The sequence below is a fragment of the Tamandua tetradactyla genome, chromosome 1 (assembly GCF_023851605.1).
Source record: "Tamandua tetradactyla isolate mTamTet1 chromosome 1, mTamTet1.pri, whole genome shotgun sequence".
NCBI classification, from domain to species: domain Eukaryota; kingdom Metazoa; phylum Chordata; class Mammalia; order Pilosa; family Myrmecophagidae; genus Tamandua; species Tamandua tetradactyla.
The window spans coordinates 39,628,911-39,650,511 of NC_135327.1; the positions used below are offsets into that span (position 1 = coordinate 39,628,911).

The following is a 21,601-nucleotide window of genomic DNA, read 5'->3' on the forward strand; positions in this document are numbered from 1 at the left end:
TATGCTTTGGAAATATTTTCTTCCAGTCTATATCTTATCTTTTCATTCTCCTACTAGTGTATTTTGAAAAGTTGAAGTTTGATGAATCCAAATTTATCGATGTTTTTCTTTTGTGGATTATTCTTTTGGTATCATGCCTTATGCAAGGTTATGAAGATCTTCTGTGTTTTCTTGTACGGTTTTTATAGAGTTATGTTTCACCCTGAGGTCCTTGATGCGTTTTGAACTAATTTTGTTAATTTCAAGTTCCTCCAGCTGTGGGCTGCCATCTCCTTTTGCTTAACCTGGGGCCTGTAGTGCTGGAAGGTTTTCCTCTGTGTTCCTTCTCCACTGGTAGCTCTTAGCAGGTCCTCCATGCCAGTGCCTGAGAGGGTGTTTCTGTGTTCTTGTCCCTCCCCTGGTGGTAGACTGCCATGGCTTGTCCCTTGTTTGAGTCATGATATAGAGAGGGATGTTTTTAAAAAGTAAAACAATATAAGAAAGGTCTTTATAATGTTAAAGTTAGAGTAGAAATATCTCTGTGAAATTTTGGCCTTAAAATATATTTTTTTATTTTTAATTATTATGAAAAATAACATATATACCAAAAAGCAATAAATTTCAAAACATACCACAACAATTAGTTGTAGAACAGATTTCAGTGTTTGATACAGGTTATAGTTCCACAATTGTAAATTTTAGGTTTTTATTACTGGCTGCTAGAGCCTAAAAGAAATAACAATATAATGATTCAGCAATCATACTCATTTGTTAAACCCTACCTTCTCTGTGAAACTCTACCATCTCCTTTCATATTTCTCCCATTCTTTAGAGGAATCTGGGCTATGCCCATTCTAACTGTTTCATGTTGGAAAAGGCTGTCGATAATATGCGATAGGGAAACGGAACTAGTTGATGTTCTGGAGAGACTGGCCTCTCTTCATTTCAGGACTTATCTGGTTTAGGGACTCATCTGGAGGTTATAGGTTTCTGGAAAGTCATCCTAGTGCATGGAACCTTTGTGGAATTTCATGTAACACCCTAGGTGTTCTTTAGGATTAGCAGAAATGGTTTTGGTTGGGTTTGGCAAACTATGATAGGTAGTGATGTCTAGCTGAAGCTTCATTAGTGTAGCCTCCGAGGTAGCCTCTTGAATATTTTTGGACTCTCAGTTTACTAATACCTTGTTACACTTATTTTCCCCATTTTGGTGAGGATTGCATCGTCAATCCCACAGTGCCAGGGCCAGACTTATCCCACAGAGTCGTATCCCATATTGTCTGGCAGACTTTAACCCCTGGCTGTCATGTCCTACTTGGGGGGTAGAGGAGGAGGAGGGTAATGATTTTCCTTGCAGAGTTGGGCTTATTGAGAGAGAGGCCACATCTTAGCATCAAAAGTGGCCCTCTAGAAGTAACTCTTAGGCATAACTGTAGATAGGCTTAGCTTCTCTGCTATATAAATACGCTTCATAAGAGCAAGCCCCAAGATCAAGGGCTTGGACTGTTGACTTGGGAGTACATACTATTTCATGCTTGCCCGGAGATAAAATTTAATAGTACCGTATTTTTTGTCCCATCCCTCAAGGGATTTTGCCAATACTTTTTAATTATCTGCTCAACATACTCTGGAATGCATCTGGGCATTATATTAAGCTATACAGAATTACAAGCCCTCCTTCCCATTTTAGCCTTCCTGTGTTTGGGCTTTTTGAATGATCTATCCAGACTGGTTGGGTTAGATTATGTGCTTCAGATAATTTAGGTTTTGGAGCAAATAAACCTCTTTTCCTTTGGTCCTTTGGAGTAGATGAATTCTAAAATACAGGCAATGTCCTCCTAATGCCTGTATTCTGATTTACCTTCGCCCTGGCCTGATCAGCTTCATTCTTATCTCTAATTAAAGCCTGATGTCTTTTTCAGTTTCTCTAACAGTTGTCGTATGTGGCAGTACTGACCTTCAGAACTGCAGAATTCCTATCCTGAGCCTTAGGTGACACATGGGTGCCAAAGTTCCAGGGAAATACCAGGTTATAGCACAGCCTCTCAAAATCTAGAAATAACAATTGCAGGTCTGGGCTAAATGTGACTGCTATAAGATCTTACATCTAGACCCCAATTTTCTTAAAAGTATTTCCTAAATGAGACAATCCAATATTTGCTCTTTTATTTCTGGCTTATTTTGCATCACATAATGTCCCACAGGGTCATTTACAACCTTGCATGTCTCACTACTTTGTTCCTTTCTGTACACATTCGATCATATGTATACACCATAGTCCACCATTCTCCTTCTCAGTCAATGTATCCTTTAGCCATTGGGCATCATGTATAATGTCCAAAGTCAACAGTCCATGTCTCACAGTATCCTCAGTTAGTGGTATAATCAGCTACAGCATTAAAATGTCTTTGCAAGACCTTGAAAAGATGGGTCAAGAGAAATTATCAGGCATTCCAGTTCTCAGAGATAAATAAAGAAGGAAATTTTGAAAATATTATTGATGAGTTTGCTTCCATCAAGGCCAGGAAAGTAAAACTGTAATAAATTCATTTAAATAAATGTGAGATTTAATATACCTACTTTAAAATTTGCTCATCCTTTTTCAGCTACTTTAGTATTCTGGAAAAAATTAACCATTAGAAATATATAAACACATGTATATAGGGGCACACATTTCTTTTTGTGTCAGATTCCAGTACGGCTCAGCACAACATTGGTCTTTTTAAACTTATAACATTGCTCATCACAGGTTTTTGCATTCATTTTGATTTAAAAAAAAAATACCACATTAAAATAATTACGTATATTGATTACTGAGGAGTGCTTTTTTGTGTGTGTGGTTGGTTTGTTTTTTTGTGTGATCCTTTAAATTTCACTCTCCTTACCCTAATCCCAGCCTTGGTATTGATACTGCCTTTTAAAAAGTAATAAAGCTTTACATTGAAAGCATGTTTATTATTAAAATACAGTAAAATGTAGGGCCAGGGGAAGTTAGAAGTTCATATAATCAGTCTAATTAATTAGATTTTTTTATATGTTCATATATTCATCCATTATTTCCGTGAGTCGTAAAGTGGCAAACATTATTGTTGATGAGGCACATAAAGGAGATGGGATGGGTCTAACCGTAATTTGGATGAGGAGTTAAAAAATCAAAATAGGCACATTATATAGAGAGAAACTTAAAAATGAAAACAAGTGAGAAGGGATTTCATAATGTTAAAGTTGGAGTAGAATGTCTTTGTGAAATTATGGGCTTAAAATGACTTAAACCAGCTAAACAAAACTTCAGGTACTTAACACCAGTCCTAATGTGGAAACTCTGCACAATTGTTCTCTCTAATGCCCTTAGTAAGAGAGTTCCTTAATGGATGCCCTATCTTGTGGGAAAGCAATGCATATTAACTAATTAAAACTTCATTAACAATTCTCTGTGGCAGGCATTATTATATTCCCATTTTACAGGTGAGGAAACTGAGGCGTAGTGAAGTTAAGCAACTGGCTGAGGTCACAGAACTAGTAGGCACAACACTGACATTCAAAACTCTGTGTTCTGACTCTTGGATTTGGGTTTATAATTGCTAAGCTGTATTGCTTCACATGAGCAAAAGAATTTTTGAATATAGCAGAATGTAATATATGTGCTAGTTTTCAGTTGTGGCTGTAACAAATTATTAGTTTAATTCCACAAGTAAGGGTCTGTAGAGGGATATGAGTCATATATTCTGCAGGTTCTTGTTGTAAAGTCTATCCTTTCTATATGTATTTTTGTCCTCCCTGTGTAGGGAGGGTGAGTATAGGCATGTATGGGTATACCAAATAGTTTAAAAATAAATAAATAAATTGGGCCCATTCCAAGAAGAGAAAGGACTGACAAGCACCAGCGGTCACACACAATGACCAGGAGAAAGTGTTTCCGAGAGTGTGTTGCAAGATGATGGATTGGCCACAGATGTCAGGGAAAATAAATGTCTGTGCAGAATGTATCCTGAGTATCCTAGGAGGTCCATTGTCTCTTGACCTCGTCAACTATCCGCATAAGGCTTAATGAAGTACATGTCAAACTGAGGCAGGAAGGACTTTGTCCAAAAATGGATCAACATGGAGGTGAGCAGTAAGGTCCCAGGTTGAGAATAGATATAGGCCTGGAAAGTTCCATGGACTCAGATACTGTAAAACTTAGTTGTGAGAGAAAGCCCAGCCCAGTAAGTGCTGATTCTAGACTGAAAGGCGTTGCTTATGGTTTGGTAAAGTGAGAAGTGGAGTGGGCCTAGAGGTAGGAGGGTCTGATGAGGGTACTGTAACTTCCTTCACTCAGTCACAAGCCATTAGTGATTTAAGTGGTGTCACCTAATCTGAGTCATGACAGTGGTGAGTTTCCAGTGAGCCCTAGTGTTAGATGTATAAATGGTAGAGTAATTGTATAAAGTTGTAAGTACCAGTTATACTGGTTCTTTCAGATTACCAATGATTTTGTTCTGACTAATGAATTAGTATATGCATTAACTTATGTTCTTGTGTCTGTTCACGTAGATATGATCTGTATTGATTATTGAGATGCTGGTTCTGTTTCTTGGTGGAACATCTCTGAAATATATTGGTGGAGTAAATGTGACTTGATATTCAGCTTTTTGTTTTTGATCACTGGTGTCTCTTGATTTTATTGTTCTTTTTAAAAAATAAAAGCACATGTTTCAGTGATACAGGTTAAGAATGTTTCTTAGAGGAACAAACCCAGTACTGCAGTTTTTCTGCTGAATTTCAGTAGCACTTAAAAAGCTAGATTTTTCATTCAAGTGTATTTTATTGTTTTTTTGGAAAATAACTTAGTAACAAAAGGAAGGTTAATAAATTGTGCACATGCTCCTGAAATTAGTGTATCCTTTTTACTCACATCTAGAAGTGTCAGTTCATAACAAGCAGAGATGAGGACACAACAGACCACTGAATGTTGGAAGTTTTCTGTTCATTTCCTTGTTTGAAAAGTAAGCTGCCAACAACAGTCCTCTTGCTGTGATCCTATTTGAAGGTCACCTTGATTAGTTCATTATGGCCATGAATAGTGAGGCCCTGTTCTTAAGGGCTGCGTTACCAAGGCCACTTTGCCCCATTGATCCTCAGCTTTTCCCATGTCAGGGAAATGAATGGTCAGGATTTACCTAAAGAGGACACAAATTTTTGAGGGACCCCGGTCTACATGAAATCACTCTAAAACTCGACCATGCCTCTAAATCTCTAAATGCTGATTAAAAACTCTAAGAGGTACACTACCATGGTTTAATAAAAAGCATGGGCCTAGTTTACTGTTCATTCCTAGACATGATTTAAGTATGCCTATCCTTACCATGCCATAAAGCATTAGAGATTTTGTTCTGGATGACAGCTCTACCTGAGTGGGGTTGAGGGTGAGAGCTTTAAGGGTAGGCATGAGCCTCTGTAAATGCGCTCCAACTCCCATGTTTAAGGAGCATTTGAACATTAGAAGTACCTTTCAAGACCAACCAGGACTCTTGGTTTCACTCAAATCTGGCCTCATAGCCAATGCCTTAGAGCTCTTCCCAGAGGATCTAGTCTATCTCTGTCCCTTTGCAACACATGAAGAGGGGGAGGCTTGGGATCATCAGACATTTCAGGGGACAAACATCATGGGCTGTTGGCCTCAAGTCATTTGCTTGGAACACAAAGCTAACTATGGTGACTACTTGATGTCATTTTTCTCAAACTAACTTAAAAAAATAGTTTAAGGAGAGGAAGAAAGGTAAAGAGAACAACACCTGAACAAACACCAAGGGCTTTGGCTTCCATGATTTTCCTAAACAAACATCTTGACTACACCGTCGGCTAGTAGTGTGACAGTGATGGTGAGGAAGTATCTGAAGGCAGAGTCCCAAATTCCAGGTGTTTTCCCAACCCTTTATCACCCAAAGGCACCCTGGTGCTGCTTGGCTGCTTGTCACTGCCATCTCTGCTCTTGCTCCCCCGTCCTGAGGCTGGACACTTGGTTTGGGGATTGATTATACCCAAAGTTCTGGCAGGCTGCAAGTTTGGACTCCAATACCCCTGCTTTTCTGCAGCAGGTCTCCCATGATGTTGAGAGGAAATATTTGAGCTGCAGGTGTGAGGGCTTTTCCACCAGAGGAATCATCCAGACCATGTTGGAATGTATCTTTAAACTTGAGCTGATCCTTGGTGACCTATGGGAGTGAATGGCAGGGAGCTAGTGGCCTGGATGGTGGAGTCTGTCCTTTCAGCTTCCATCGAGCTGGGTGTGGGGGTCCTGGGTTTCTCCTGCTTCTGCTGCATGGCCAATTCCTGCTGTAAATCTCTGGCTTTATCCTTCAGTTGCTGAATGGATTCCAGGAGATTCTCCTTCTCATTAAGTTTACTCTCCAGGAAGGCATGTCTTTCAATGGCTTGATTCAAGTGCAGCTCAAAGTCTTCCAGACACATGATTGTGGCCCATTTGCTCTTTCCAACTCATCATTTGCTTGCTCTAGCTCATATATATTTCTGCCGTTTATCTTTAATTGCTTTAGTCTGTGTGAGGTCATCCTCTAAAGTTGATATCTGCCAGTAGCCCTCAGAATACTGCGTTTCAGATTTCTCCTTAATGGTTTCTAGCTCCATGTGAAAGTGGTTATTTTCTGACAGGAGGTCCCTGTTCTTGGTTTCAGTTTGTTGCAACTGAATCTCCAATTCGGCTTCATATTCTCAACTTCCCCTTGGAATTCTTGGAGTTCCTCTTGTGTAGTCTCTGCTCTCTGCTTATAACAGATGTTTCCAGTAGTTAGCTTTTTCATTCCTCAGAGCTGAAAGTCTTCTTTCCCAAGTCCTCCATTGTAAAAATGGAAAAAGAGACCTAATCTTCGTGTGGCATGATGTTCAGTTTGGGAAGCAGGAATGAGGCACAGGCCAATATCTAACTTTTGAATATTGCGCAAAACTTCTCCTCAGGTGATCTAAGTATTTTTTTTCCCCTTTAAAAATATGTAATTTGGAAGAAAAGTTCTCCTCCTTAAAAATTCTAATATATTTCCATTTAAAAAAGTTAACTCCTTTTTTGAGATTAAGAACTCAAATTTATATGGGATTGCCAGGTCGTTTCTATACTGAGAAATGAACACATTTATAGAATACTAGGTAATATGTTCCATCCTCATAAAAGATACTTTTCTCATTTACAGTGGACTGCAACACCAAAGTTTTTGCTGTTGCCTTATGTAGTTTTGAGTGCATCTTGATTCCATCTCTTTCTCAGTGACCGAGATGCCCTGTTAGAGTGTTTATTGATGAGCTGAGCTCCGTAAATGTGGTCGTCTTTGTCAGGAGAGAAACACACCAACACAAATATTTATTTGTGTAATGTTCTATAAAAATGTTTTGTGAAGAGTAGTTTTATATTATTTTTACCTTAGAGATTTTAAAATATTCATTTTATGTATGATAAGAGATAGTTGTACATAATCCACTATGGACATCTGACTTCCTTTAATTTCGGTTATTTTGACTCTTTTAGAACGATTTTGAAGAGGTACGTACTTAAAGGACTTTTATCTTAAAATGTCTCTCTCTCTGTGACATTGCTTTGCTTCTGAAGGTCAAACTTCTTCCTCTCATTTTTAGAAAAAGATAGCTTTAGTTGCAGATACATTTTTATTTCTAAAACTACATACTTTTTCTTTTAAAAATAAATAACTTTTAAATATGCATTTATATACTCCATTACTAATTTATTGTTTTAAACTTTCAGGCTCAACATTAAAGAAGCTTCTACACACTGGAAATTCTATTAAGGTATTTATTTTAGATAAAACTATAATGGCATTTTTCATTACTCTTTCATTAATTAATACTACCAAGTGACAAAATTAGGCCATTTTTTATTTTTAATTGAAAAATTATATGACAAATAGGATTTTTGTTCATATGTCATAACTTATTAGGTTAGACATTTAAAATATTATTAGGAGACAGGAACTTGAGATTTGGAGTTTGGAGTTCAGAATTCTAATTTGGATTCTGCTGGGCAAAGCTGGGGGACCACAGGCAAGAAAGAAACTTCTCTGGTTTTATCATCTGAAAAAGGAAAGGGTTAGGCCAGATACTTTCTAAACTTCAGAGTTAGCATGTCTGATTCTGTCCATACCGTAATTTGGTTGTCAAAATTATAATTGTCTCTGAATTATTTTTGCTAATTTTGAGAACCATTGTGGGAGAAAAAAGCCAGAGTGCTTTACTCTTTTTTTTATTTTGTTTTTTAACTTTTTTTGTTGTATAGTATAACATATATGCAAAGGAAAGAAATAAAAATACAGTGCTTTACTCTTGAGTATGTACTTGCAGCAGTTTGATCTTGTAATGTAGGTTAAACTTGGCTTACTGTAAAAGAAATTTGTCTTTTGTAATGAAAAAATACCATTTGACACTGGGGTAGAATGACCATAAAAAAACATAAGATGACCCCAGAACATAAACATAGCCCAAAGCACATCACTTCTGTACATACCTTTAATAAGCTAATACATAGCTGGCTTAGTACCACTTTAAACAATCACAAACACTTAAAACTTGGTATGTTCACTAACTCTTACATATTGAAAAAAAGAGGTGAGCTATTCTTAGACTCACTTTAAAGATTCCTTATTGTGTCTGTGCTATTTTATTGGGATAGTCTTATAATTAAAACCTACTATGTAGTTATCTCATGTTCGTTATTAGCCTTATTTATATTCAGTTGTCTTAAACATAGTTAACATAAAACATTGGAAACTTATGATAGAATTTCTTAGAAATATTCCTTCTGTTGAATTTAATATAATTTGATTAAATTAGGTAGAGCTGTATCATATTGTGTGTGACAACTGAATAGTACTGTGTGTTCAAGTGTCATCCCTCATTTGACCTGCCTGTGGAGAGGAAGGCACAAGTACACGATGTGTGTGCACAGCATCGTGGAGCCCATGGGTGTTTCTTAATGTGTGCTTAGTTAATGGGCAGTGTTCTCTCCATATAGGGTGAATGGCTGGGTGCCATTCTACTGGGGGTCAGCCAAGCTCTTTTGTATATATATTTTTTTCCTTGTCTCTCTTCCTCCTTTTGGTTTTCCTGCAGACCCTTGTATTTGACTTGCAGCACTTAATCTGGAGGAGTACATACAACTTTGAAGTAATTGAGTGGTAGCTGGGGAATCAGCTGCCTGCGTTGGGAGCTCATTACATCTTTCAGCTGCACCTGACATTGTCATCTCTTTTGCTTATTTAACTTCTTTTATACACATCACCTTTTCAGCCATTTAGAAATACAGAAATGAAGGAACCTCTGTTTTTGAATTCTTAGGGTAGTATGAAGTTGAATGTAGGCATAGAGGAGGGAAAGGACACATCTAACCGTGTTGATGTTTACTAGATGATGCTGAAGAGAATGTAGTGGGGGGCCAAGTTAGGAAGCCAGAGTGTTGCCTTGATCCCACTGAGCCAGGTCTGCAAGTATCTTTATTTTGCTTCAAGTGTCCTGATTTTTAAGAACATCCTATATGTGCATCTTTTAGAGACATGACAAAAATTGTCTCCAAAGCACAATGTAAATTTGGAAGAAGATTCTTATTGTCATCGTTTTTATGGATAATCGAGTATTGATGATATGGACCCTGTTAACTTACAAAATAAAATACTGCTAATAAGAATTACTTACATGGTGTGTTGTTCTAAGAGTTTTACATATTGTAACAGCTTGCACCTTATTGCAGTCCTTTGTGATAAATGCTGTTATCCTCCCTACTTTCAGATAGAGAGACTGAAGTATAGAGAGGCTAAATGGGTCTCCCAAGGTCACAGCTAGAAACTGGTAGAGCCTGCATGTGAGCCCTGGTGGTCTGGCTGCAGAACCCAAGCTCTTAACCCTGTGCCATGTGACAGCTTCCTCACTTAATGGTCCCTAAATGAAGAACTTGATACAATATTTTAACAGTACCTTTAACGTCTAGTTTTTCATTCTCAAGACTGATGTTGCATTGCAGTGAACATCTACAAATACATGTTTCATTTTCATATATATTTTTTTAAGATAAGATGTGAAGGAATCAGGCTGTTTCTTTTGTGGCTTCAAGCACTTCAAACCAACTGTGCAGAAGAGCAGTTGCTCATTTTTGCTTGCCTTGTGCCTGGTTTCCCAGCGGTCCTGTCATCCAGAGGGCCCTGTACACTGGAGACGCTCATCAACCCCAGCCCCCATGTAGCTGATGGTAAGTAAGTGAACAGATCTTATGCATTGAAATTACTTTTGAAGTTACACATGGGATTTCCTTTGTTTGTCATTTTCCTGAATAGAAATCCTGATTTCATAAATGGGGTCTGAAGAGGAGTTATTCCCTGTATAACTAGTAGATTCTTACAAACATTAAAATGGAAAGAACTGGGGCCTGTTGTAGGTGAGATGATGAGAAATTTCCTGAAGTGGTAGAAACAGGAATGGGAGAGAAGGGGACACATGTTGGCCACAGCAGGAAGTATAGACAAGTGGTATGTCTGGAGTGTTTTTGTAACTCTTAATCAGATTTAAATCTTCCATTTAAATTATCTTTTGTCTTCATCGATTTTGTTTCATTAGTGGACCTTTATCTGCTTACCCAGGATATTTTTTGGCCAGCTGTGTGTTTTCAGGCAGCATTCATGGAAGGACAATAGGGGTGTTGGGGCTGTCTAACTTGGATGAAAGAACTCTCCTTATTTTCCACCCTGCAGCAAAGGTATATCCAGAAGAAATCACTCCACTCTTACCAGCCATATTGGGGGAGAAGGTCGCTGAGGACCAAACATGCTTTTTTCTTCAAATACTGTTGAAGTATATGGTTATTCAGGTAGGAGCAAAATTGTAGGTAGTTTAATAATGGTCTTACTCTCGGTAGTATAGAGAAACACATTGTCTCTTGTATCCCTGTGCACCCATGTTTTCTGTTGTTTATATGATGTGATTTTATGTATGTTTCACTACACAGAGTATGTCCCATTCTTAGACTCCACAACATGTGAACTATTTAGAGTGAGTTTGTTTGTATGTTTGACCCCTCTTGATCCCTCTCTTTCCCCTGATCCCTGTGTTACCTAGGATGGAGGAAGAGGTATACGCAGAGCCTTTGCAGGTTGTCAGGAGGAGGTAGAGCAGGCAGGGAGATTAGAATGAAAGCCTGGTTAATTTTCTCATCATGCCATCAGCATAGGCCTGCTTTATGTCATGCTTTCTTTTTCTTATATTTACCAACCAAATACAGAACCAATACCATTAGTTTTTTATTTTAATAGATGGTTTCAGTCTCTTGGTCCCTATTTCTGAACATTGTTGTAGTTAGAATAAAGTCTGATTTTGTCATCTCAGCTAACATTTCTTTAATCCCTGAGTTTTCCCTGAATGCAATCCAGTCTGTCTCCTTACCTTCACAACTGAGTTTGCTGGAACAATAATCTCTTCTATGTCTATTTCCTCACCTAGTTTCCTTTGAATCCCTTGTAGTCTGCCTTCTGTGCTGGCATGGCTCAGGTGGCTGACCCTGTGGTCAAATTCCGGATATGCTTCAGTTTTTGTTCTACTCAAAGTTTTAGGTGATTTGGTAGCAGCTACTCCTCCTTCATGAGGTTCTCTCCTCCCATGATATTTTTTTCTGGTTTTCCTCCTCCTTTTCTCTCACTTCCCACTTTGTTTTAGGGAACTATTTTTCTCTCTGCTGTGCCTCAGGATCCAGTCCTTGGCTGCCCTCTCTGACAACTTATTGTGCTGGATGGTCTTATCTTTCTCTTCTCCCCTGTTTCTTTTAGCCAGCACCAGACACACAAGGACTCCCAAAGCCTGAGAGCCTGAGCAGGGTATTCTGTGGTCTTCTAGAAGCTCTGTATTTGGGTTCTCAGGGAGTTTTCTATATGCATCTGAAACATCACCTGCTCAGAAGTGGTTGGGTGCTCCATTAGTTCTAGGAAATCAACATAGAGTACTGAAAATTGGATATTTTGGGGCACTTGAGTTCTCTTTCCAGATATGCCACCTATGAGTTATGTGACTTCAGGCAAGTCACATAATTCCTAGGAACCCCATTCAAGGATGGGTAATGCTGTTGATGTAGGGTAGAGGTTTTCATGCAGGCTGTGAACCTTCTAGGTTGCAGAATTTTACATGCATAACCATCCTTCTTTCCTTTTCCTCTCTCATTCTATCCCTTCTTCGTGTTGGGGTGAGTCCTCAGAGCAGAGCCTCTCCCATGGTGCACCCTCGCAGTGCTTTTAATGGGGTACAGATGCTGAGTTTCTCAGGCCCCTGGACTGGAAAAGCCCCTTGTCCTTTTGCTTCAGGTGCTCTACAAATATCATTTTCTAAGCAAGCTATGTCATGAGGAAATCTGGGATGTTCTGCTTTAGAGAGCTCTGTGGTCTAAAAAGCATGAAGAACTAGATAGGTCTTCTCTGAGAAAGCTCTCTATGCCACATTACCCTTTAGCAATGTGGGTACCTGTGCCTCTGCTATCAGTCCCTCATCCTGGCTCCTGTACACAGTCCTTGCTGTGGAACTGGTTTGGAGTGCTCAGGCTATGCAAATACTGTATTGGGTATTGGCATGGGAGACTATTATCTCAACATTATGGAAGCTTTAAGCTTAATCACTAACTGGACTGACAGGGTTGGTTTATCTTACCCTGTGAACTATTTTAATAAGGAGAATGCACTTCCCAAGGTTCTATAGCTTTTCCTTTTTGAGGTTGATTTTGTATATAGAACAAAAAATCCCTTGTCTTTGACAGGGATTGTTTATTTCCATTGTGATCAGAGAATGTGCTTTGAATAATTTCAGTTTTTAAATTTATAAAGATCTGTTTTGTGCCCTAGTGTATGATCTATCCTGGAGAACGTCCCATGAGCACTAGAGAGGAATTTATATCCTGGTGTTTTGAGGTGTAATGACATATATATGTCTGTTGGGTCTAATTCATTTATCAAGGTGTTTAACTTTATTTCCTTGTTGATTCTGTCCTCTATCTATAGAGGAGAGTGGTGTATTGAAGTCTCCTACTAGTATTATTGGTATATAAATATTTATGATTGTTATGTCTTCTTGTTGAATTTTTTTTTTATCAATGCATAGTGTTCTTCTTTGTCTCTTTTTACTGTTTTACATTTGAAGACTAATCTGTTGAATATTAGTATAGCTACTCCTGCTTTTTTCTGATTGTTATTTGCATGAAATATCTTTTCCCAACCTTTCACTTTCAACCTATGTTTATCCTTGGGTCTAAGATATGTTTCCTGTAGACAGCATAAAGATGGGTCCTGTTTTTTAAACCATTCTGCTAGTCTATGTCTTTTGATTGGGGAGTTTAATCCATTAACATTTAGTGTTATTACTGTACAGGTAGTACTTTCTTCTACCATTTTGCCTTTTGGATTTTATACGTCATATCTAATTATTCCTCTTTTTACCTTTACAGATAGTCTTCATTTCTACACTCTTCTCCACACCTCTCTCCCCTGTCTTCTCATATCTGCCTCTAGTGCTCCCTTTAGTATTTCTTGCAGAGCTGGTCTCTTGGTCACGAATTGTCTCAATGATTTTTTGTCTGAAAATGTTTTAATTTCTCCCTCATTTTTGAAGGACAATTTTGCTGGATATAGAATTCTTGGTTGGCAGTTTTTCTTTTTTAGTAATTTAAATATATCATCCCACTGTCTTCTTGCCTCCATGGTTTCTACTGAGAAATGTATGCATAGTCTTATTGGGCTTCCCTTGTATGTGATGGATTGCTTTTCTCTTGCTGCTTTCAAGACTCTCTCATTCTCTTTGACATCTGACATTCTGATTGGTAAGTGTCTTGGAGTAAGTCTATTTGGATCTATTCTGTTTAGGGTATGTTGCCTTCTAGGATCTGTAATTTTAAGTCTTTCATAAGAGTTGAGGAATTTTCAGTGATAATTTCCTCCATTAGTTTTTCTCCTCCTTTTCCCTTCTCTTCTTGGGAACACCCACCACGCGTATATTCGTGTGCTTTATGTTGTCATTCAATTCCTTGAGTCCCTGCTCATATTTTTTCATTCTTTTTCCTATATTTTCTTTTGCTTGTCAGATTTCAGATGTTCTGTCCTCCAGTTCACTAATCCTATCATCTGCCTCTTGAAATCTAACATTGTAGATGTCCATTGTTTTTTTCATCTCTTCTACTATACCTTTCATTCCCATAAGTTCTGTGATTTGTTTTTTCAGACTTTCCATTTCTTCTTTTTGTTCATTCCTTGCCTTTTTTATATCCTCCCTCAGTTCATTGATTTGATTTTTGATGAGGTTTTCCATGTCTGTTTGACCATTCTGAATTAATTGTTTCAACTCCTGTATCTCATTTGAATTGTTGGTTTGTTCCTTTGAGTGGGCCATATCTTCAGTTTTCCTAGTGTGGTTTGTTATTTTTTGCTGGCATCTAGGTATTTAATTACCTTAATTAGTTTATTCTGGAGATGTTTACACTTCTTTTACCTAAGATTTTCTTGCTGGATGACTTTGTTGTCTATCTGTTCTTTGACATTCAGTTCAGTTTATTCTGGACCACTAGCTTAGGTTTTGTTTAACAGAGCAGAGTTTTTCAGTTCTTGTTTTCTTGTTTCTTGCCCTGCCTGTGTGGTGCCCCCCCACCTTAGGAGGGTCTACTTAGGTGTTATAGACCCCAGCCAGATTTTCCCAGACCAAACTGGCCTCCTGTCAGTAGGAAAGAGTCACCTGCATCAGTTTTCCCTGAGGGTGAGACCCAGCAAGTTGAAAGACTTTCCTATGAAGTCTCTGGACTCTGTGTTTTTTCCTATCCTGCCCAGTGTGTGGCGCTTTTCTTCCTGCGGGTCCCACCAGGATAAGATGATGCATTACCTTTAACTTCAGCAGACTCTCCCTGCTGGGGGTGTGGTGGAGACAGAGGAGAGGTTGTAGGCTGGCTTTAATTGCTTCAGTTTTCCAAACCCTGGGGTCTGAATTCCTTGAGGGAGGGAATCCACCAGATCTGGGCCCCTCTTCTGGGGAAGGCACAGACTCCAGACAAGCTGTCCAACATGCTTGTTTCTGCCTATGCCTGGGGCAGTTGCAGCCTGAGAAGCCCTGCCGCTGTATCTGTCTCAAGTACTTTGGAGCTTTTTGATTGGGAACATAAACATTTATAATTGTTATTTCTTCTTGATGAATTATCCCTTTTATTAATATATAGTGTCCTTCTTTGTCTCTTATGATGTCTTTACATTTAAAGCCTACTTTGTCCGATATTTTGTGTATCTTGCTTTCTTTTCGTTACAACTTGTGTGAAACATGTTTTTCCATCCTTTCACTTTCAACCTGTTTGTATCCTTGTCTAAGATGAGTCTCTTGTAAGTAGCATATATCTGATTATACTTCTTAATCCATTCTGCAATTCTGTATCTTTTAATTGGTATGATTAGTCGGTTAACATTCGAAGTTATTACTGAAAAGGCATTTCTTGAATCCACATTTTATCCTTTGGATTTTGTTTGTCAGATCTATATATTCTTTAAGTTACCCTTACTGGTACTCTTCAGTTCTGTGCCCTCCTCCACATCTTTCTCTCCTGTCTTTTTTTTCAACTGGCAGAACTCCCTTTAGTGTTTCTTGTAGGGCTGATCTCTAGTTGGCAAATTCTTTCAGTATTTGTTTGTGAAAATTTTAATCTCTCCCTCAGTTTTGAAGGACAGTTTGTCTGGGTACAGAATTCTTGGCTGGAAATCTTTCTCTTTCAGGATTTGAATATATCATGCCACTGCCTTCTCACCTCCATAGTGCCATTTGAGTAGTCTGAACTCAGTTTTATGTGGTTTCCCTTGTATGTAGTAGATTGTTTTTCATTTGCTACTTTCGGGAGTTTCTGCTTCTCTTCAACATTTGACAGACTGATTAGTATGTACCTTAGGAAAGGCCTGTTTGGATTTATTCTAATTGGAGTTCATTGGACTTCTTTGATCTGTATATTTATGTCCTTTACAAGGGTTGGGAAGTTTTCCCCCATTATATCTTCAATTAATCTTCCTAGCCTTTTACTCTTTTCTTCTTCTTCTGGGTCACCAATTCTTACATTTGTGTCCTTCGTTTTGTCTATCAATTCCCTGAAATCCAATCCAGATTTTTCCATTTGCTGTTTTGAGTGTTTGAAATCATTTGCCTTGTCCTCTAGTTCGCTTATTCTTTCTTCTGCCTCTTCAAATCTGCTATTGTGTGTCTCAAGGGTATTTTTGATTTGGTCTATAGCATCTTTAATCTCTGTGATATCTGCTATTTTTCTATTTATTCTTTCAAATTACTCTTTATGCTCTTCTAATGTCTTCTTTATGTCTTTTATGTTGTAAACCATCCCATTTGTTTTATTTAGTAGAGTTATATGAACATCTTTGATTAGTTGTTCCAAAGTATGTCTCTCCTTCAGTGTTTTGATTTGGTCATGAAGTTGAGCTATATGTATCTTCATCTTGATATGCTTAGTGATCTTTTATTGTCTTTGCAGTGCGTAAATAACTTGATTGGTTTATTTGGTAAGTTTATTTCCTTCAGTAGTCTAATGCTTATTATTATTTTTTATGTATTTGCTGGATGGATTTGGAACAGGATGTGGGGCACAACAGTGCAGTGATGGTGTTGCAGCTCAGGTATAGGCCAGGTTGGGTGACGCAACGTTAGTGCCTTTGAGTATGGGGTGTGTGTCGTGGGGTTGTAGAGGTGTGGTGTGGGCCCGTGGGTATGTTTTGCAGCTCAGGCAGACCTTGAAGTACAGGAGCAGGTTGTGGCATGGGGGAAAAAGAGGTAGAGTGTTCCTAGTCCCGGTTTTCCTGTCCACGCACTCCTGAGGGCTCCAGGCTTCCGTTTGAAAAGGGCATTTAGTTAGGCTGTCTGCACCAGTTGGATGGTCGCTGGTTCTCTGTGTCTTAATTCTTCATCTTTTGTAACCGGGGCATCCCTGTGTGATGTAGAAGACGCTCCCAGGTCATGTACACCCTGGAATCACCATCTCAGTTTCCTTCCCGTCCCTTCTCTAGCTGTTCCTTGGAGTATGAATTTGACTTTCCTATTCTGTCATCTTCCCAGAACCCTCTATTCCACCATTTTCCTGGAACCCTGGGTCCAGCCCTTTTGCAGTATTTTGTGCTGTCTGACTAAAAAAGCCTCGGTTTTTATTTTTATTTTTTCTGTCAGCCCCACCCCCTCTCTGCTGGGGCAAAAACTCCTACTACTTTTAACACTTATTCCAGGTTTCTCTGTACTGGGGTCCTATTTTCAGTAGTCAGAATTCGTTAATTAATTCTGCAAGTGGTCATGCTAAGCCCTTGCTGCTAGTAAAGTCTTTTTCCTTTCCCTTTGGGGAACCAGGCTGCTGTGCCTTTGGGGGAGAGATTCTAGCCTCTGTGGCTTGGGGAACTTATAGTTCTGTGTGAGGCCTCAGACAGTCTATCTTGTCCAGACTGATGTATGCTGTGTGTCTGGTTGCTGATATAGCACCGGCAGTTGTTCTGTAGTGTTCCTGGCTATTTAATAGCTGCTCTGGAGGATGAACTAAATTCCACACCTCACTAAGCTGCCATCTTGCCCCCCTCTCCAGGGATTGGTTCTTTAACTCTTATTTAGTATAAATGGTTTCTTTTCTTGCATGGGCAGGCACCAAGAACTGAACCCAGATCTCTAGCAGGCGAGAACTCTGCCAGTGAGCCACTGTGGCCCCCATATGGCTTCTTTTGAGTTTTAAAAAAGCACCTGATTATTTCTGCGTAAATGTTTGAAGGACACAAGGAATATTAAAATCATGGTTAAGAATATGTGGGAAAAAATACTAGCATGGTATATTAGAGCTACTTTTAAAAGATTTGATGTCAATTGGTGATTTTTTAAAATATTAAAAATTCTAATTTTAAAATAAAGTTAGTTTTGTTTTAAAGTATTCATGTCATCTTTTGAGATTTTTAAAAATTTGATTTCATTTCATGATTGTCAATATTATTTCTCAATATTTAAATTTAAGATAGGAATGTTGATAACATCATAGATTTCAGTTCAGTGTACGTTAATTTGAAATATAATTATATGTATGTTCTTTTTTACATGTTATCCGAAGGCTGCAAGCTTGGAGTGGAAGAATAAAGAGAATCAGGATACTGGTTTTAAATTTCTTTTTACATTGTTCCGAAGGTATTATCTTCCTCATTTATTTCCATCATTTACTAAGTTAACAAACATCTACAAACCTGTACTTGGTAAGTACCAACTGAGCTGACTCTAGGTTACCCACAGGAAAGCTTTGCAGTTTCTTTGAAGTGACCTTTGATTATGTTTAAGTAAAATAGTCATTTTATTCAGGTGTTTAATGAACCTGCTCTAAATGTGGAACAGGTTTAAAGTTTCCTAATGAAATGATTTTAATTATCTGTACAAACTAAGATGTACCTCAACTTGCAGTACTAAAGGAGAACAGCAGGTCTCACACTCAGGAGTAATTTGTAATCTATTGTGATTTTTTTGTAATTCTATTTACCATCTTTTAATGTTAAGAGAGCTTGTCTTTCCATTAAGTCTTCTCTTATGGGAAGTAGTGTATGGTGACCATAGACTTTGCTCAATGCCAGGCAGGCCCTGGGCATAGAGGGGTCCACAGCATGCCCTTTCTTTTTTTTTTTTTAATTTATTTATTAATTAAAAAAATTAAGAACAAACAAAAACATTGACATATAATTCCGCTCTACATATATATTTAGCAATTCTCAATATCATCACATAGTTACATGTTCATCATTTCTTAGAACATTTGCATCAATTCAGAAAAAGAAATAAAAAGACAACAGAAAAAGAAATAAAACAATAATAGAAAAAAAAGATTATACATATCATACCCCTTACCCTTCACTTTCATTTATCACTAGCATTTCAAACTAAATTTATTTTAACATTTGTTCCCCCTATTATTTATCTTTATTCCATATGTTCTTCTCATTTCTTGACAAGGTAGATAAAAGGAGCATCAGACACAAGGTTTTCACCATCACACAGTCACATTGTGACAGCTCTATCATTATTCAATCATCCTCAAGAAACATGGTTACTGGAACACAGCTCTACATTTTCAGGCAGGTCCCTCCAGCCTCTCCATTACATCTTGAATAACAAGATAATATTTACTTAATGCATAAGAATAACCTCCAGGACAACCTCTCGACTCTGTTTGGAATCTCTCAGCCATTGACACGTTGTCTCATTTCACTCTTCCCCCTTTTGGTCCAGAAGGTTTTCTCAATCCCTTGATGCTGAGTCTCAGCTCATTCTAGGATTTCTGCCCCACATTACCAGGAAGGTCCACACCCCTGGGAGTCATGTTCCATGTAGACAGGGGAAAGGTGGTGAGTTTGCTTTTTGTGTTGGCTGGAGAGAGAGCATGCCCTTTCTTTTATGCTAGCTCTTTCATCCAACAGGTCCTGTTGACAACTGCTTATGGAGAGGCAGGTGTTTGGGACTGGACAATTTAGGGGCAGTAAGCCAAGAGGGGTAGGAATTAAGAGCATTTCTAATTTATCTACTAAAGTTTTCCTTCTATGAGAAATGAGGACTCACAGGACAGAACCATTCCTTAGGCAGGAGAGGGTGGAAGACAAATCTTCCTATCCCCTTATTTTAAACAAAAGAAATTCATTTAGATGAATAATTAAGAACAATTTTAGATAGGAAAAGACCACAGTGGATGGTAATTCACTTGGGGAATGTGGGCAGCGAATTTTGAGATGTCTGTATGGCATTTATGTGTACACACAACACACATGTATGCATGCACATGCGCGTGCACACACACACACAGATACACTTGGGCAAGTGTGAAGCAGCCTGGAATTTAAGGCATTTTGAAAGATATAGAAGTAACTGACTCTTACTGGTACTGGGATATGCATTTTGTTGGCTGTGTATATGTGTATATTTTTTCAAAACTTGTTTCTGATTTTAAAGGTAGAATATATTCATTGTAGAAAATATGCTGTAATATGCCTAGATTGGGTTATTTGCTGAGAATTTTTTTGCCTCATTCACATGCATTCACGTGTATAAAAATTAGTAAGCTAGAAAGTTGGAACTATGGCAGGTAGCATTTCAAATCCAATACCGTATAGTTTTCATATTGATTATGAAAATTTAAGGAATGAGAAATGGACCTCTTCTGAATTTTTTGGAAATGATGGAATTTGAAATCTCAAAGATAAAATGTCATTTTCTCAATTATTTTAGACATAAAATAGATTGTATTGATTCTGTTTCCTTGGATTTTGTCTAAAGGGAAAAGATATAAAACTGAAATTCAGTGGGTTTGGTCAGCATACTGTTGTGTATTAAAATAACTAAAATGATGAAAAAATGTTTATGCATGGTTTTACATTTGCTGTAGCTGCAAAATAAGATTAATGAAAGTATAATATATGTGAAAACATTTTCACTGTTATAGTCTATAGTAATTTCTCAAAATTGTTAGAAAGGTTTATTTGCTTGTTTTCTTCTAGCTCTGTACCATAGCTGTATGTAGACAATAGCAACCACCTCACTTTCTTGGTCAGATTCCATGACAGACTCAGAAGTGAGCCTTCCGAAAGATGCCATTTTTATATGTTTCTGGTTCTTTAGTCTTGGTTGCTATTCTAGACAACTAATTATATGTCTATTTAATGGAAAACTATGACACCTGTAGTATTTATATAATGTTAAGATTCACTAACCTGATCATCTATTCTTTTTTTCTGCCAGACATCCCCCATTTTAGACCAAAGCCATTGTACATTAGTACAACTCGGGATAATGAAAACATTTACAGTACAAAAATTCCATACATGGCAGCTCGTGTTGCTTTTATTAAGTGGATTGTGACCTTCTTTTTGGAAAAAAAGTATCTAACTGCAACACAAAACACTAAAAATGGAGTTGATGTACTGCCTAAAATCATTCAGGTAAGCCATTTTTCATCTTTCTCTTTCTGAATACTTCTGTAATAAAACACACTGATATAACCTGTAATAAAACACAATGACATAACCAAAGTAATTGATTATTAGAGTAATAGGTTCTTTTGTTGTTTGTTTATTAACTTTTAAAAAATATTTTTGTTGAGAAAACTTTACGCACACATTCTGTACATGGTGTACAATTAGTGGTTCACAGTATGATCACATAGTTGTGATCACTGTGATCATTTTTTAGAATGTTTGCATCATTCCAGAAAAAGAAATGAAAAGAAAAAACCTATACATGCCATACCCCTTACCCCTCCCTCTAATTGACTGCTAATATTTCCATCTACCCATTTTACCCCTTGTTCCCCTATTATTTATTTATTTTTTTAATCCATATTTTTTTACTCATCTGTCCATAACATAGATAAAAGGAGCATCAGATACAAGGTTTTCACAATAACACAATCACTTTGTAAAAGTAACGTCTTTGGGCAGGCCATGGTGGCTCTGCAGGCAGAGTTCTCACCTGCCATGCTGGAGACCCGGGTTCGGTTCCTGATGCCGGCCCATGTTAAAAAAATAAAGAAAGTTATGTCTTTATACAGTTGTCTTCAAGAATCAAGGCTACTGGAACGCAGCTC

At 37.9% G+C, this 21,601-nt stretch overlaps 1 protein-coding gene and 1 pseudogene across 13 annotated transcripts in view; one reads left to right on the top strand and one right to left on the bottom strand.

Annotated features, from left to right (window-relative positions):
• Positions 1 to 21,601, top strand: part of RALGAPA2 (Ral GTPase activating protein catalytic subunit alpha 2) — a 426,648-nt gene that overhangs the window by 88,504 nt on the left and 316,543 nt on the right. For all 13 annotated transcript variants that reach the window (XR_013157020.1, XM_077114762.1, XM_077114723.1 and 10 more), the window contains 5 exons: positions 7,730 to 7,773; positions 10,042 to 10,219; positions 10,719 to 10,834; positions 18,098 to 18,236; positions 20,758 to 20,957. Coding sequence is in view for 12 of the 13 variants with exons in the window: in XM_077114762.1 (XP_076970877.1) it covers positions 7,730 to 7,773; positions 10,042 to 10,219; positions 10,719 to 10,834; positions 18,098 to 18,236; positions 20,758 to 20,957 (677 nt within the window). In the remaining variant the exon portion in view is untranslated. The remainder of the gene's footprint in view (positions 1 to 7,729; positions 7,774 to 10,041; positions 10,220 to 10,718; positions 10,835 to 18,097; positions 18,237 to 20,757; positions 20,958 to 21,601) is intronic.
• Positions 5,821 to 6,817, bottom strand: LOC143678282 (nuclear distribution protein nudE homolog 1 pseudogene; annotated as a pseudogene).